At 41.4% G+C, this 15,686-nt stretch overlaps 2 protein-coding genes across 4 annotated transcripts; both read left to right on the top strand.

Moving 5' to 3' along the window:
• Positions 1-999: 999 nt before the first annotated feature.
• Positions 1,000-4,316, top strand: LOC146683893 (rho-related GTP-binding protein RhoA-C-like). Its single transcript, XM_085443163.1, has 5 exons — positions 1,000-1,071; positions 1,617-1,772; positions 2,213-2,333; positions 2,419-2,549; positions 2,647-4,316. The coding sequence occupies exons 1-5, from the start codon at positions 1,000-1,002 to the stop codon at positions 2,818-2,820; spliced, it is 654 nt and encodes a 217-aa protein (XP_085299289.1). The 3' UTR covers positions 2,821-4,316.
• A 356-nt stretch (positions 4,317-4,672) lies between these two features.
• On the top strand, positions 4,673-15,671 carry rbm10 (RNA binding motif protein 10). Of its 3 annotated transcripts, none has more exons than XM_085443156.1 (23): positions 4,673-4,801; positions 5,308-5,361; positions 5,441-5,984; positions 6,077-6,235; positions 6,319-6,388; positions 7,771-7,844; positions 8,729-8,815; positions 8,939-8,999; positions 9,093-9,251; positions 10,855-11,015; positions 11,196-11,293; positions 11,913-12,000; positions 12,085-12,289; positions 12,409-12,518; positions 12,596-12,677; positions 12,835-12,926; positions 13,043-13,234; positions 13,406-13,597; positions 13,716-13,772; positions 13,852-14,043; positions 14,492-14,539; positions 14,620-14,675; positions 14,915-15,671. In XM_085443156.1, exons 2-23 carry the CDS (start codon positions 5,345-5,347, stop codon positions 15,003-15,005), a joined length of 2,835 nt encoding a protein of 944 aa, XP_085299282.1. In that variant the 5' UTR covers positions 4,673-4,801; positions 5,308-5,344; the 3' UTR covers positions 15,006-15,671. The 3 variants fall into 3 exon arrangements, with proteins under 3 accessions (XP_085299282.1, XP_085299280.1, XP_085299283.1); XM_085443154.1 differs by having other exon boundaries at positions 5,438-5,984; XM_085443157.1 differs by having other exon boundaries at positions 5,438-5,984; positions 14,620-14,711; positions 14,915-14,980.
• Positions 15,672-15,686: the final 15 nt, after the last annotated feature.

Below are 15,686 nucleotides of genomic sequence, written 5' to 3'. Positions count from 1 at the left end.
TACGATTTTTAAGTGGAGCTGCTGAAGAGCAGGTGTGATGTGATTAATGGAAGGAGTTCTGGTGATGGTGTGAGCAGCAGAGTTCTAGACTTGCAAGGAAAAACAAAAAGAAAATCGTTACAGCAGTTAATGTGGGACGTAACCAAGGTGTGAGAAATGGACCAAGGTGATTGATGTTACAAAGATGAAAGTATGAGGATGCCTGAGTCAAGAGGGAGGGAGAAACTGAGGAGTTGTCAATAGGGAGGGTAAAAAATTACATTTAGACATGATGGATTTGTTGCCAATGAGGAGAACCTCAGTTTTATTAATGTTCAGTTTGAAAAAAGCTGCATTTGATTTGAGTCAGATGCAGAAGGCTGTGGGTGGGAGAGTAATGGTAGGTTTGTTAGACAGGTAGAGTTGCATACAATCAGCATAACAATGGAAGCTGATATTAAATTTATGAAGGGGTCCCAGGACAGATTCTTGGGGGACACCAGTAGTAAATGGGATTTATACATTTTTTTATTAATAAACTGAGTGCTGCTGGAGAAATAGGATTTAAAACCCAAGTTCAAATAGGATGAGCATGGTTAGTCAGCTGGGGAGACTAACCAGACTGGAATGGTGCATATGTACAAATGCATTCATATATACACACCCATTTTGTGTGTATTCAAACTATAAACATACTGTTCACCTATGGTGATTATGGTCACCATAGGTTGACATTCCTATACAAATTAGTAGTCCAGTACCTTAACTTCATGAATTCGCACAGTTCGGAGAGAGCAATGTCCTTCAGACAAAATACCCAATTTTGCTGAAAGTAATATGGATTTGCCCCAGATTTCAACAGATCCTTCTTTTGCTCATGCGCCACCTCCCCGTCAACTTTCATAAAATTCAGCTGGGTTGTTTTTGCGTTATCTCGCTAACAAACAGATAAACAAACGGCCACCTATGTATTATTCCCCGTCACACCGGTTTTTACTTGCGAATGACGTAATAGTGCGCATGTGTACTAGCGGTGGGCGGAGTTTTCCAGTCGGTCAGGAAGAGGAGAAAGGCGTACAGAGAAACACCAAGGTAATCAAATTCTCCATATAACGTATAAACTTTAAGCCGATTCTTGTTTCAGGCGCATAAATATGGCTGTGATGGGATGAATACTGTAGTTATAATTTAAGAGGGAGGATTTTGAATGACAATAATAAAACTCATAGGAAACACCGCTAGCTTTCCTGCTAGCAAAGGCTGGTTTGACAGGCCCCAGACTGGAGTAGTCGGGCTTTTAGTAGGAATAGGAATGTAGCACGGAAACGTTTGAGTAATTGTTTCTACACCTCAGTGGCACCTCCGCCTGTTTGCCATCGGTTCCGGCTTTAAATGTACATAGTAACGTAAGCTAGGAACTATTTGCCAAACTGTACGGTTAACGAGACCTCTGTGCGTTACTAGCGATTTCTGATGTATTTTTGTGCTAGATGTCAGCAAAGGGAAACTGTAAGCGAAGCATCGGAAAATTTTAGTCCTATTTAGACTGCTTATTTATTAATGCACCTCAAAGTGTTTCCTTTTAACTGGGGAGTATTGTCTTAGGATGCGCAACAATGTTTTCAACTCTTCCATAGATGGCTGCTATCAGAAAGAAGTTGGTGATCGTCGGTGATGGTGCGTGTGGGAAAACCTGTCTCCTCATCGTGTTCAGTAAGGACCAGTTCCCAGAGGTCTACGTACCCACTGTGTTTGAAAACTATGTGGCAGACATTGAAGTGGACGCGAAACAGGTGAGAGGGAATGATGGTTTGCAAATAATTTTGATTGTAATGCTGTGGGTGCTTGTATGGCATTTAAATAAAAGCAATTGCCCTCTTTAATTAGTTGCTAATGGACCGGTACTTGGCACCTTTCTACTCAATTTGAGCATTTGAAGTGATTTCTGCCAGTCTAGTGACATTTACTCAATCATACATATTTATCTAACATTCGTTATCACACTTCAATGGGTGCATCAGGGGCAACTCATTCTTCAATATCTTGTCTCAGGATGCTTCAACACAACCAGTGAATTTTTATTATGTTGCATCGTGGTCATCAGACTAGCTGCTGCTATACCATATCTAGTCTGTCTAACTAATCAAATTATATTATTATCATTTCTGCCTTTGCTTTTCTTCTTCCGTAGATTTATCCAGTCATTTAACTCTGTTACTCTCTGTCTTTTCAGGTAGAGCTAGCACTTTGGGACACAGCGGGTCAGGAAGATTATGACAGGCTGAGGCCCCTGTCCTACCCAGACACAGATGTTATCCTCATGTGCTTCTCTGTGGACAGTCCTGACAGTTTAGGTACCATCTGAGCACCATCCATACTAGTAAGTATTGAACCCCTTGATGTATGTAATTAATTGCTTTTTCATTCTCCTCACTGTAGAGAATATTCCAGAAAAGTGGACTCCTGAGGTGAAGCACTTTTGTCCAAATGTTCCCATCATCCTGGTAGGAAATAAAAAAGATCTGCGCAATGATGACCACACCAGACGAGAGCTAGCCAAAATGAAACAGGTAAATGTGGTGGCTTCAGAAAATTCAGCTAAACAAACAAGTTAAATCAATAAAATAATATTCAAATGTAAACTTTCTTTGTGACATGTGTCCCCAGGAACCAGTCAAATATGAAGATGGCAAAGAGATGGCAAACCGCATCAGTGCCTACGGCTACCAAGAGTGTTCTGCCAAAACCAAAGATGGTGTGAGGGAAGTCTTTGAGATGGCAACTAGAGCTGCGCTGCAGGCCAAGAAGCGTAACAGGAAGTCCACCTGCCTACTGTTATAGGCACTGGGAGCAGAGGGGGCTGTCCTTAAGCACAGATAGAGAGGACAGGCTCCACTGAAATTTGACAGGGGGGGATATTTGGGGTGGGGGAATGGGAAAGAAAAGTTATGCAGATGCTCAATTTCCGATCACCCAGTTACCCCTAGCAAAGTGGAGCAGATCTGAAATGATTCAAAAGACCACACACACCATGGTTTTTGGACTCTTAAGTTGTGTGCCACTTTTCTTGCATCAATTTAAATACAAAAGAAAAGAAATCTAATCTAGAAGTTTGCAGGGCAGGTTATGGGTATAATTTGAAGTTGACTAGTTCAAAACAGGGGAGCAAATGTGCCATGATGGAAATTAGGAGAGAAAAGGTCGATAGAAGGCCAAAGACACTGAGAACATAAGAGAAGTCAGAAAAGGACATGATTAGGTTTGAATTTAGGCCATCTCTAAGTAAATTTTACACAGTATCGCCTACATGTAGTGCCTTGAGAGTGATGGTTGTTGAGGGGTGGGGATTCATAACTTAGGGTATTATTTGTCATTTGTAAGAGTCCACACCTCACATTTGAAGGCTTTCTCCCTGTCACTGGCTTGGGTACTTCAGGCCCATTTTCTGACTCAGGCGATATGCAGGGGTATGCCTAAAGTTAGATTGTATGAGATATTTTCCCATACAGAATTACTTACCTGTACTTTAGAGTGTGTGTATGCATTTGTATGGTAGTTTGTTTTTCTCCAGTGCAGCTCTGCATGCAGTGAATGTGTGTATATTTGTGTGGTTGTGTATTAACATGTGTCTACGTACTGTATGCATGGAAAGGCCGTCTGTGTCACTGACCTTAACCCCTGTTTTCCATGCCAAAGTTACCCTCCCCCCCAATGGCCACATTTCATGGCTCAGGTGGGTAATGAAATTAACAGCTACTCAGAGTGACATAGAAACCTTCACTTTACTGGAAGACATCATACTATATAGCCAGAGGCACAATCAGGTTAAACACATGAGTTTTTAGGACCTTTTTTGATTGTGTTAATCAGTGGGTCAAATCATAAGTGGTGTAGCTGATAAGTTCAATATTCTTTCAGATAGATGGTAGGCTTATCTTATCACTATATTATCTGTTATGTACTGTATGTCTTACAAGGCCTTGTAAGGACATGGTAATGTTGTGTACTTCGAGTTTGCCTTTTACTCCATTCTCCCCATTCCCCTCTTTACTGATATTGTCATTATTGTACTATATAACTTTTTATTGTTGATGCCTAATTTACTTCATATATTTTAATCATTTTACTCGATCCTGTTGTTATGGTCAGCTTATGTCAGTTAAATGATGAATTGTAACCGCTGTCTCATTTAATTAATAGAAAGTCAAGGTCAAGGGGCTGGGCCAGAGTATTTTGAGGGTGGGTTGCTAGAGGGTTTTTTGTTTGTTGTTGTTGTTTTTTTTCGTTTTTTTTTTCTTTACTGTGATATGTATGGGTATTTCTGGATTTTTTTTTTTTTTTTTCATAAAGCTGGTATTAGGGTTATCTGTTTTAAGGTATTTATGTGTTCTTTGATTTATTCATTTATTAATATTTACCATTTCCCTGTCTTTTTAAATTACTTTCCTGTTGTTTTTTTCCTAAAATAAAATTGCACATAACATGTCTATATATCTGATTGTTTGATTGTTTTGTTTTTTGTTCATATCAACTCTAATATATAAATACATTTGTAACAACGCAGTGCATTTTTACCCCCTTTTTAAATCAATCATGGGCTGCAAGTTTAGGACTGACCCGTTCGTCTCGTCCAATCAGCGTCGACGTTAATGCATTCGCTTTCCAGCAACCAATCAAATTCCAGAGTAAGGGATTTGTCCCTCCCTCTCTGAAATGTCTCGCTGTGGCCATTTTACACTTGCTTGCCTGAAAATAAAACACCCCATTTACCTGGGCTTCAGCGTGATATTTACAGAACAATTGTAGGTTACATGAGTTACCGGTGAGTTTTCCCTCAAATTTCACACAAGACTGCACTTGTATTTCTAGCTGCTGACAGTCGTTTAGAGAGAATGTAGCCTCTTGGACTAGCTAACCAACCTCAAGCTAACATAGTTAGCTTGGCCGCTAACGCAGTTGACCGTCACACGTCATTGTTGTTGATTACTCCTTTTTGGATTGCGGGTTGATCCTGTGCGTTGCGCACTCAGTTTATTTATTTATTTTTTTTATTAATGGTGCAGGGTTATTTTGCTGTTTGTTTATTTGTGGCTTTTAGTTAGTAGTCTGTGTAGCACTGAGAGAAGTCATTTTGATATGTCAAAGTTGGAGAAGTCATTGGATTGTGCAAGGTTTTAAAAATTAAAATCAATCTAATTAATTATTCACACTTTGCACAGCCTATGACTTTAAGGTACCTGCTCACGAGGTTGTACAATTTCAGCGTGGCTCTATAACGTGTTTCATCTGAAGTGATGTGTGATTTGTGTGCTGCATTTCTGTAAACAGAAGAACGACTCACTAGGGGCAGAGTAAGTGGATCAGCATGGACTATGAGAGAAGGTGAGTTTAATGTGATTTTCACATCTTTTTCGCGCATTTTATCACACAAGTCTCTCACGCAGTTTTTTGTGGTCAGCAGGGGTGGGCGAGGTGATCGCCTGGGTCGCTATGGTGGCACTCACAATGATCACAATTTCCGGGACATGGACTATCGTGGCTATGGCCAAGAGGATGAGGAGGCAGGCACGGGATTTGATGTCAGAGTGGAGGGTGATAGACAGTATGGCAGTGATGAGCAGTCACTGGGTATCCATGACTTCTCACCGGGTTGTCTGCAGGAGCATCCGGGGTTTCATCAGAGAGTAGATGGTAGAGGAGAAGTAGGGCGTGAGGGGAAAGGGCTACTGTGGTCCCCTCACACCTCACAACCTGATCTAGCCCATCCTATACTCCAGCGAGAGGAGGAGGGATCCAGGCAGGAATTTGAGCAGTTACGGCCTGGCCTTCAGGAAAGGGGACGGGGGAAAGGTGGAACAGGCTTTCCGGAGAACAGTGGCCCACATTCAGGAAGCAGGGAAAGCAGCTGGGGTCGTGGTGGTTCCCATTCCGAACAGGTGGAATTCGGTACAGGCAGACAGCGAGAGGATGACAGGTTTTCTCGTCCTGGAGCAGGAAAGAGAAGGGTAAGTCAATATCAGTCCATCTTTATAATTACTACAATACACATTTAATTGTTGTTTGGTTTTGGTTATTAATTTGTGGCGGATGTGTGTAGGCATTTCCAATGAGAATGGAGGAGCATGCTGGCCCAGACCTGTCCCACAAAGAGTTGGATCAGAGAGACCAGGATTACCGTGCAGAGCTAGACCATAATCAGCGGCCCAGCAACATCATAATGCTTCGTATGTTGCCACCCAGTGCCACTGCCAACGAGGTGCGTATTTGTCTCAACAATGGCCAGTTGATGCGCAGGTTGTTTGTGAAAAGTTTGAAGCTAGAATTCTCCTTTGTCCATAGATTCGTGCACAACTTCAAGAGCAGGGGATCCAGCCGAGAGAAGTTCGCCTGATGAGGAATAAATCTTCAGGTGAGAAGTTGTCCATTGCCCCTCTTTTCTTTTGTGTTTCTTATGATGCTCTTTCTTTCTTTTGTTTCTCAAACTCATGCACTGCCAACACTTCCATTTCATTGCTTTTTCAGGTGACTTTTCCATACCTGCTTTGTCTTTTCTTTTATTAATAAGTGTCTTTTCCTCTATCCTTGGTGGCTATCTTCTGCTGTATGGTAGATAACTGTTGCAAAATACCCAATCATATTTATCAACTCATACAGGTCGAAGTTTTGCATAGCTTCCTGCTTTGATACTTTGGTCTACAGATGTCTGAAGTCTTGCTAGCGTTTACACAGGAAAAAGAAAATTAATGCACGCTTCACAGCCCTGACTATTTTTTCCTTTTCTTTTTTTTAAGAAAGCATTCATACCATCATAAGTTGTAGTTTTTTAGTTCATGACTTTGTTTTTCCTTTCCATCTTGGCGCCCTTATTGTCTTTATCCTTTAACTTCTGCCTTATTGAAGCGGGGTGTGTCTGAGTAGGTGTTGTTCACAAACTAACAGCGTCAAAGAGGAATCAGCATCTGAAGCAGATTTTGCTATTGTCGCTATTTTAGATGCAAGCGTTGCTGCTACTTCTCAGCTACATATGTTTCAACCATACCACTCAGAAAAGCTTGTGGTTCTTTTTGTGTCATTTTTCTTTTCCATTAAGGTCATTGTCTCACTGGCCTCCCACTTTGCTAACTCTCTGGTTGTCTGTAAGGTGTGCTTATCTTACACCGGCACACTTACATTCCCCCACACTGCTCTCTTTCATACATCACCGTTTTACTGTTTTTGGTCTGTCTGTCTGTGTGTGTGCGTGTTAGGAAAAGTACTCATGTAATAAATGTTTAAATGCTGATCAATTTGTAATTTCAATAGTTGCATATCTATATTATCATTTATTGCAATGTCTGGACAGGATATGGAGCATTTAAGAGGCGACCTGCCATCACAGAGCTAGATTGTTCAGACTCTGACTCGCAGAGTAGGAGAGACATTGGTGTGCACGTGTGTGTGTTCTCTTGCTGCCTGTGTGCTTCATCATTAAAAACCAAAGAGCTCAGTTTCAAACTGATGAGTGGGTAGCTCTCTCTCTCTCTCTCTCTCTCTATCCCTCCCTCTTACCTTGACTCTACTGAGTTACTTGACATTACATCCTCCTGCCCATGCAGAGAATTTGACAGTGCCTCTCCAACTGACTATCATGTGTGGTATTTTTAAAGGAGAGAGGAAGCAATGATTTTTTTTTTGACTGGTGCTGATACAGGGTCTCTCTCTCCTCTGTATATGCAGCACTAACCCCTCACTGCGTTGTTGTTGTTATGTTGTTGTTGTTGTTCGGTTGCCATGGCGCTGGGCGGTGTCCAGGTCAGAGCCGAGGATTCGCCTTCGTCGAGTTTAATCTCATACAGGAGGCCACCCGCTGGATGGAGACCAACCAGGTCACTCTCTCCTACACAGACACAAATACACATATATAAATGTATTCAGTGAGACACAAAAGCTAATCTCATACAGTCACGTCATACCATCCTGTGCTTAAAATGCATTCTAGCATAACAATAAAAATTAAGAATGATTAAATAACATCGGTCCTCAGGTAGGTAGTGCTTGAAGGAAGATTCCTCTTTTCTTTCCACAATTACAATTAGACAATTCAAACCAATTCATGTTGCATAATTCTGACAACCAAGGGGCAACTTGATAGTTCTCATAGACGAGACCTCCCAGTCAAACTGATCATCATTCGTCCATCATATTCTCCTCTTTTATTCAGTGACTTGTCTCGCTTTCTTTCCTGAGTTCACAGTACCACCTTTGGGATAGTATGACAGTGTGAATATAATGTCTCACATGGTCTGTTGTATGTTGAATCAGAACCAATATATTGCTTCATTTTCTTGTTTTTGAGCTTTTCACATCTGCCATGATTACATCTTTAGGACAGAGCTATTGTCTCTTTGGGGGACAAAGGTGGTGACAATGGGATGGGTTGTGTGGACAACTTTGGAAAGGTTTCCCCTTAAGGGGGGAGGGATGACACAATTGAACAAAGCACATTGTGTCCTTTAAAAATGGGCACTCACAGACTACATATATACCATCTCACCGTCCGTCCGAATTTCCTAAAGCTGAAGGTCAATTCTCTGGTGTCCTCTTCCTTTCAGCCTCAGTTGTACTCTTTCTCTCTATTCCTCTCCCTCTCTCTTTTCCCTTTCACTCTCTCTCATCTCTTGTGAGATGAGGCCTTTCTATGGCATGTGTGGCCTAATTATCACTGATAATCATTCTTTGTTATCCCCCCCTCTCTTTCTTTTTCCTTCAGGGAGTGCTGTCGATTCTAGGGCAGAGAGTGTCGATGCACTTCAGCGACCCCAAACCGCGTGCCAATGAGGACTGGCTCTGCAACAAGGTCCGGTGCTTGCTATGAATTACCACGATGTACAATTTGAATGCGTGTTATATAATATAAAGCCAGTCATTCATTTGGCTAATTTATGAAGATTGTTAACAAGGTTGTATAACAATTCAACAGTGTGGTGTACAAAACTTCAAGAGGAGAGAGAAGTGCTTTAAATGCAACGTTCCTAAATCGGGTAAGGTTTCACTGAATGTTTCACCTCTTCTCTCCTTTATAACATGAGGTCTTGCTTATTGAACAGTAATACTAACATGTTGTATTTTGCCAGAGGCTGAGCTGAAGTTGCCCCAGGTACAGAAGGACTTGCCTGTTGGTCTTCAAAAGGAGGGAGCCCAAGGTTTGTTGCCCTTGCCAGCACCTTACCACTCTTCTGGTCCTCCTGTCACACCGGGCCAAGCTCCACAACAGGCAGATGTTGCTAATGACAGTAAGTCATCTCCTCTAATAACAATGAAAATAATAATGCTAATATTGGTGATGATGATAATCATCTCTGTTAATAAAGCGTCTTTTAATTTAAGGCTTACAAATTGCTTTGACAGACCAAAATGGAGTACTGGGAGGGAAAACTTTAAAACATTAAAGAAAATATGTGGACTTTACTTAAAAACTGAAAACCTCATATTAAAAACACAACAAATATAATTGTATAAAGTCATCACAAATGACATCAGATAAAAGCTGGTTCATAGATGGTCACAAATTCTGACCCTGGTCTTCCCAAGTAATTCTTCAAAAAGTGAAGGGTTTTAATGCCAAAAGCACCTACAACTGCCTGAAGGACTCTCAGGCTGCAAACTAGTTCCTCAGTGGTTAAAATTTCTGCTATATAGCTTGGTGCCAGACCGCCACATGCTTTGACATGATGAATACACTTTAAAATCAGTTCTAAAAAGTGCAGGGAGCCAATGGAGAGAAGCCAGCTTTTGGGTGATGTGATGCCATCTGCTCAGTAAAAAGCCAGACTGCTGTATTCTGAACCAGTTGGAGGTGAGAGAGTAACTTTCCATTAATTCCAGAGAGAAGGAACTTGAGCCTTACTAGAATAAATTAATGACATTATTATTTTTTTTGCCAGGTATGACACTTGTACAGCAATTCTCATTTATAGGAAGCAAGACTGGACTTTTTAAAACCCACGAGAAAAGACTGAAGTTGCAGCCCCAATTTTCTGACAACAAGCTTTACGCGCGCACGCACGCACGCACACACACACACACACACACACACACAAAAGATACAGGACCCAAGGAACTGTAAATGGTGTTTGGTTAAGGTTGTTTGTAGGACTGAGCAATAAAGTAGAAGATTTTGTGCCATCCAACAACTGGCATCACTGAAACAGTTTAAGAGGGGTCAGGAGATCTCCTGGGAAATCTTTGTCATCAGTATAGCAGTGAGAGGGGATATGAAGTCATAAAACGTCACCAAGTGGAAGCAAATAATTAGGACCTAAAATAGAACCCTGTGGTACACCCACAGTGACCAAGAAGGTTTGTTGTGAAACATATAAATGGAAATACTCGTGTTCCTCATCATAGCAATATTTTCTTTTAAGAGACTTGGGGGATAACCTTATGTCTAAAAATTGTTTTTAATGATTTCTTTTTTGCCACTTTACTTAGCTAAAGCTTGTAGGCTTTGTGTGCATCAGTGTACTTGGGTCACAAATTGTTTCATTTTTAGCTGTAAAAGACTGTTTTTGTCTTTTTGTCACCCTGAGATGTGGTTGGGTGGGTTGTGTGGACACCCAAGTTTGTAAATGCGATGAGTCACGAACAAGGTGATGGATTTGAAATTCATGCCATAGCTGCATCTACTAAAAATCTCTCGACTAGTTTGAATTTCACTGACCTTAACCTCAAAGTCAGAGGGTTAGGGTGAATGCAGTAACTCAAGTAGGAGGTTTCAAATTTATACCATATGTGCATCTACTTGGGAGCTAAGGGGTAGCACTGACAGCTGCCAGTATTTGTTATTTATTTAAACGATAATGCATCTTAAATATACCTCATCCACTCTCTCAACAGCTTTGATACTAAGGAACCTTGGCCCACATACATCAGTAGAAGCTATTTTGTCTGCTTTGGCTCCGTTTGCTACCCTCTCCCCTTCCAACGTTCGTCTAATCAAGGACAAACACACACACCTCAACAGGGGCTTTGCCTTTCTACAACTATCTACCATAGTGGTGAGACACAAGCTCACACACACATACACACATAAGCCAGGGTTGTTTTTGTTTTACTGACTTGTATCTGAAGTAAACTAAGCAAAACCTTTTTAGTTTTAGCTTACTTATTTTATTTTTTTAATGAGCTTTGTCTTAAATATGCGTTCACCCACCCAGTGGTCTGTGTGTGTTTAACAGGAGGCATCTCAGTTGCTCCAGATTTTGCAGGCTCTCCAGCCACCTCTATCTATTGATGGGAAGGTCATTGTAGTTGAATTTGCCAAAGGCTCCAAACGGTAAATGCTCACACACCCAAACTTAATTGCAAAGAACATACGGGGACTCCACGCTTTACTATATTATAATTGCACAGTGGATGTGGGTGGCTGTAGCTCAGCAGGTAGAGCAGGTCAGCTACCAGTCGGAAGATAGGTGGGTTGGTCCTGGCTGCTCAAGTCTGCATGCCAAAATATCCTTAGTTAAATACTGAACTTTAAGTTGCTCTCCTGATACATCAGTTGAGGTGTGAATGTGTGTAAAGGTTAGAAAGATAGAAAGCTTAGAAAAAGGTGTTTGCATGAATGGGTGAATGAATTAAATTGATTTATTTATATAGCACCAAATCACAACAACCGTTTCCTCGAGGCCTTCGACGACATGGTGTATAACGTGCTTTGTGTGCTAGAGCAAGGTACTATGTAAGAGTCAGGCATTTTACTGGAGTGTGAAATTAGACTAGTAAATGGACTGATCACATTACAAAGAAATGCAGGTTGATCATGTGATTATTAAAATTGTAAAGCATTTTGTGAATGTATTAGAAGAGCAATGATGGTTGAAATTAAGCTATTCAATGTAACAACCCTCCAAAAGCTTTTTGATTAGAGCCCTCACTCTGTCTCTTGTCTATGTTAGGGATGTGTTTGTAACGGATGGTAGCAGAGTGAGTGCTGCTACAGTGGCCAGCACCGCTATAGCTGCTGCACAGTGGGCTGTCACTCAGGTAAAGTTTGACGTATTACAGCATATATACCACATCCTTAATACAGATTGCATGATCACTGTATTTATTCTTTTAAATTCTCAGACCTCTCAAAATGGACCAGGTGGAGGCCAGAGTGTTGATACAAGTGTGTATCAGCAGGGGGCAGCAGTGACATACAGTCAGGAAGGGCTTGAGTATGCAGGGCAAGATGGCACAACTTTCAAGCCCCAAGCAGATAACAGGGTTACTGCTTTGACAAGTGGAGTAGCTTCCCTGAATGGAGCCTACGCAGGAGGAGCAGCCCCAGGTTTGTATGACATGCCAATAAGTTTATAACACACACATATCTGTATATCATGTAGTTGCATACAATTACATTAAGCTTCCTCTGAAGCCACTTATTTGCACTTGTTTGCCCATGTGCAGCTGTCATTTCATCTGAGGCAGCCAAACCTGCATCAGTGGTTGTGCAGCAGCCGCTCATTCATACACAGACTCCTCTCATCACCACAGCTGCCACCACACCGGGGACACAGGTAGAACTTGATGCCTTTTCCTTCTTCCATTTGTTCCTTGTGTTTTTCCTGTTTTTAAAATCTCTGTCACTTCACAGGTTGAAATAGTGGGAAAACCACAACCAGCTGCACCCAGCCAGCCTGCAATCCCAGGCACTGAACATGAGCTCCAGCAGTATCGTAAGGCTTCATGTATTTAGTCTTCCCTCTGGGGAATTTACATCTTCGCTAATAATTGCAAATAATTGCTGCTGACTACTGGCAAGCTTACCTTTCATTCAGGAAAAAATATTGAAAATCTGACCCTGATGCAAATACCATGTGTCTCATACTACAGCTGTGCCAGATGTCTCCACTTACCACTATGACGAAAGCTCTGGCTACTATTATGACCCATTTACAGGTCTCTACTATGACCCTAATTCACAGGTAAACAGCCCAAAGCAATCTATATGTTTTGTAGGACATTTGTGTGTGTGTGTGTGTGTTTCGCTTATGCCCCTTGGTATTTCAATCTGTTTTTGCATTTCCCTTTGTCTTTGCAGTACTACTACAACTCTCACACTCAGCAGTACATGTACTGGGATGGAGAGAAACATACGTACATTCCTGCTGCCAGTCAGTCAAACACAGAAGGTGCTCCTCCAAGTGATGGTGCAGCTCCTTCAGAATCACTGTTTGCTACCTCTGGCAGCAAGGAGAAAAAAGACAAACCCAAGAATAAAACAGCTCAACAGGTGCTGATACACAGAAGTCAGCTTTTGGACATTATCATTTCTGGTTTAACAAATATATCTGCTAATGGCTAATTGAAGTTAGATTTCATAATTTGCCACCCATTCAGTTTGACACTTAAAATATGTAGTTAAGTAATTTTTAACTGAGTTTCTTGAGGTTTGTTATAATAGATTGCCAAAGACATGGAGCGTTGGGCTAAAAGTCTCAACAGACAAAAGGAGAACATGCGTTCTGTGTCTTCATCCCCTGCCACCGGCTCAGCAGCACCTCCTGGTTATACTCGGGCACCTGGACACAGTCGCCTAGATGATCACAGAGAGTCTGCGAGTGCTGATGCAGGCTATGCTGTTCTAGAGAAAAAGGTGTGTTTTATCTGTAAATGTCTGAACCCTCAGGGCACGAGGTTGTGATAGTGGCTGTCTCTGAATCATAGACGCAGATATGAACAGATCACTGAATCAATGTTTTTCTGTCTTCCAGGGGGCACTGTCTGAACGGCCTCCGATTTTTTTGGATCAGATCCGCCAAAGTGCAGAAGTAAGGAAGTGGGAGAGAGAGATTTTGTAGGTGTTAGAGGTGTACATTTTCTTTATTTTCTTCTTTTTATTGTTCCCAGTCGCCTCCTCGGCAGCAGGGTCTGGTCCCAGCCTACAGTGGAGAAACTGACAGTGAAGAAGAAGGAGGCGAGAAGGATGAAAAGGAAGGAAGATTGACAGACTGGGTTAAACTGGCCTGTCTGCTGTGTAGGAGGCAGTTCCCAAGCAAGGAGGCCCTCATCAGGCACCAGCAGCTTTCTGAACTACATAAGGTGGTTTAAATCAAGTTTTACTTCATCATAAAAACTCTACAAATGATAAGTAGCATCAGTGCTCTGTTGAGGAGCAACACCATACATTCTGCACTCGTGTGCACAAGTACTGAGGCACACCACCAGCTGCTGTTATTGGTGATTAAAGGCACAATTGTGAAATTGGAGAATTTGAAAGTGGGCAGATGCAGGTGCATACATGTGCTTATTATGCACTAAAGCAAGTTGAATTTGGTTTCTGGCTTCTAAAGCCTGAAAGCAGAGCCTATAAATGAAGATCTTATTTATTTTAATCGGTCCAGTGAAGCAAGGTCACCTTAATCTACTTGTTAACAGCCGTCCATTCAGATTCAGTTTTACAGGGTGTGTAAACTGAACGTTGCATATAAGACCAGTTTGGCATTCCTGTTGCAGCTGTGACTTGAATTTCACTTCTTTGTGCCCTCAGCAAAACCTGGAGCAGAGACGAGCCCAGCAGGAAGCTGCAAGCAAAGAGGTTGGTCAGTCCTCCACATCTGCAGAATAATGTTGAAATTCGTGTTTCTTTTAAAATAATTTTATCTTGTCTTTTTGCAGAGACTAGCAGGTGGACTTGACGGTCCTGAACTTAAGAAGAGGAAGTTTAACCCCATGTAAGGAAGCAGCAGTGATGCCACTAACTAGACGCTGTATGTTTTTTTGCAACTTATTCAGGGTTACAGCTTGCTATTGACACTGCCATGGACTGGTTCCTTTTTTGCTTTAGTTTTATTCTAGTTACAGCTTTGTGTGGCGGTGATGTTGGTGCAACTGTATAACTTAACTATGATGTATGTGACACAACTTATTTGTACTTGTGTGTCCCCTTACACTTTTTGTTTTCTTCCTGTAGTGATGGGGTCACAGACACTAGTCTCGGTGCAAGAATGCTACAGGGAGGTGTGAAAAGAGGACTGCTGTTGCGCAATATGCAAGTGGAGTGACCATTAATCTTCCTGACCCACAAAGGACAAAGACGAAGCCCAGCACGCAACACTTCACCATTAACATCATATAGATAAATATATTTAAAAAACTTATTTTGATTTGACATTAGTTACCTCAACAATGGCAGTGCTCAGTGGTAATAATCGAATGAACTGATCCTGTAGCAGTAGATGTCAGGATATTGCACAGATTGCACCTTTTTGCTTGCTTCCTGAATGATGCAGTTTTGAGTTCTCACTTGCTTCAGAGCCTGTGTGTGTGATAAACAAGTTTTGTGGACGGGAAAACATTTGCGGTCTTTATGTCAGCAAATTGGGATTTTTAATATTACTGTCTATGCACCATAGATTTTTTTTTTAAAATTAATGCTATATGCCTTGTCATTCAGTGAATGACTAATCTGGGCTTGAACTGTGTACATTTTAAAAAGAGCATTTTTATACAACAGTGAAAGCTAACAAACTCGTGGCCTCATGAATTGGACAGGATCGTGCTAACACTAGTGTATAGGGTTAAAGTGTCTCAGTTTATCATATAGCAGGTGTAGATTCACATTCGCTAACTTTTCAGAGAAGTATTTTTTATTTCTGTATTTGTTCAGTAATGTGACCGTGTTTCATCAAGCTCATGTAAATGAATTCAAAATAATACATTTTCACCAATATTGACTCGTGTAT

This window comes from Copadichromis virginalis, linkage group LG20 (genome assembly GCF_057382275.1).
Source record: "Copadichromis virginalis isolate Kocher_CV1m ecotype Utaka linkage group LG20, C_Virginalis_male_GT1.1, whole genome shotgun sequence".
In the NCBI taxonomy this organism is placed as follows: Eukaryota; Metazoa; Chordata; class Actinopteri; order Cichliformes; family Cichlidae; genus Copadichromis; species Copadichromis virginalis.
The sequence above is the reverse complement of the archived record's forward strand: the minus strand, read 5'-3'. Positions and strand labels throughout refer to the sequence as shown.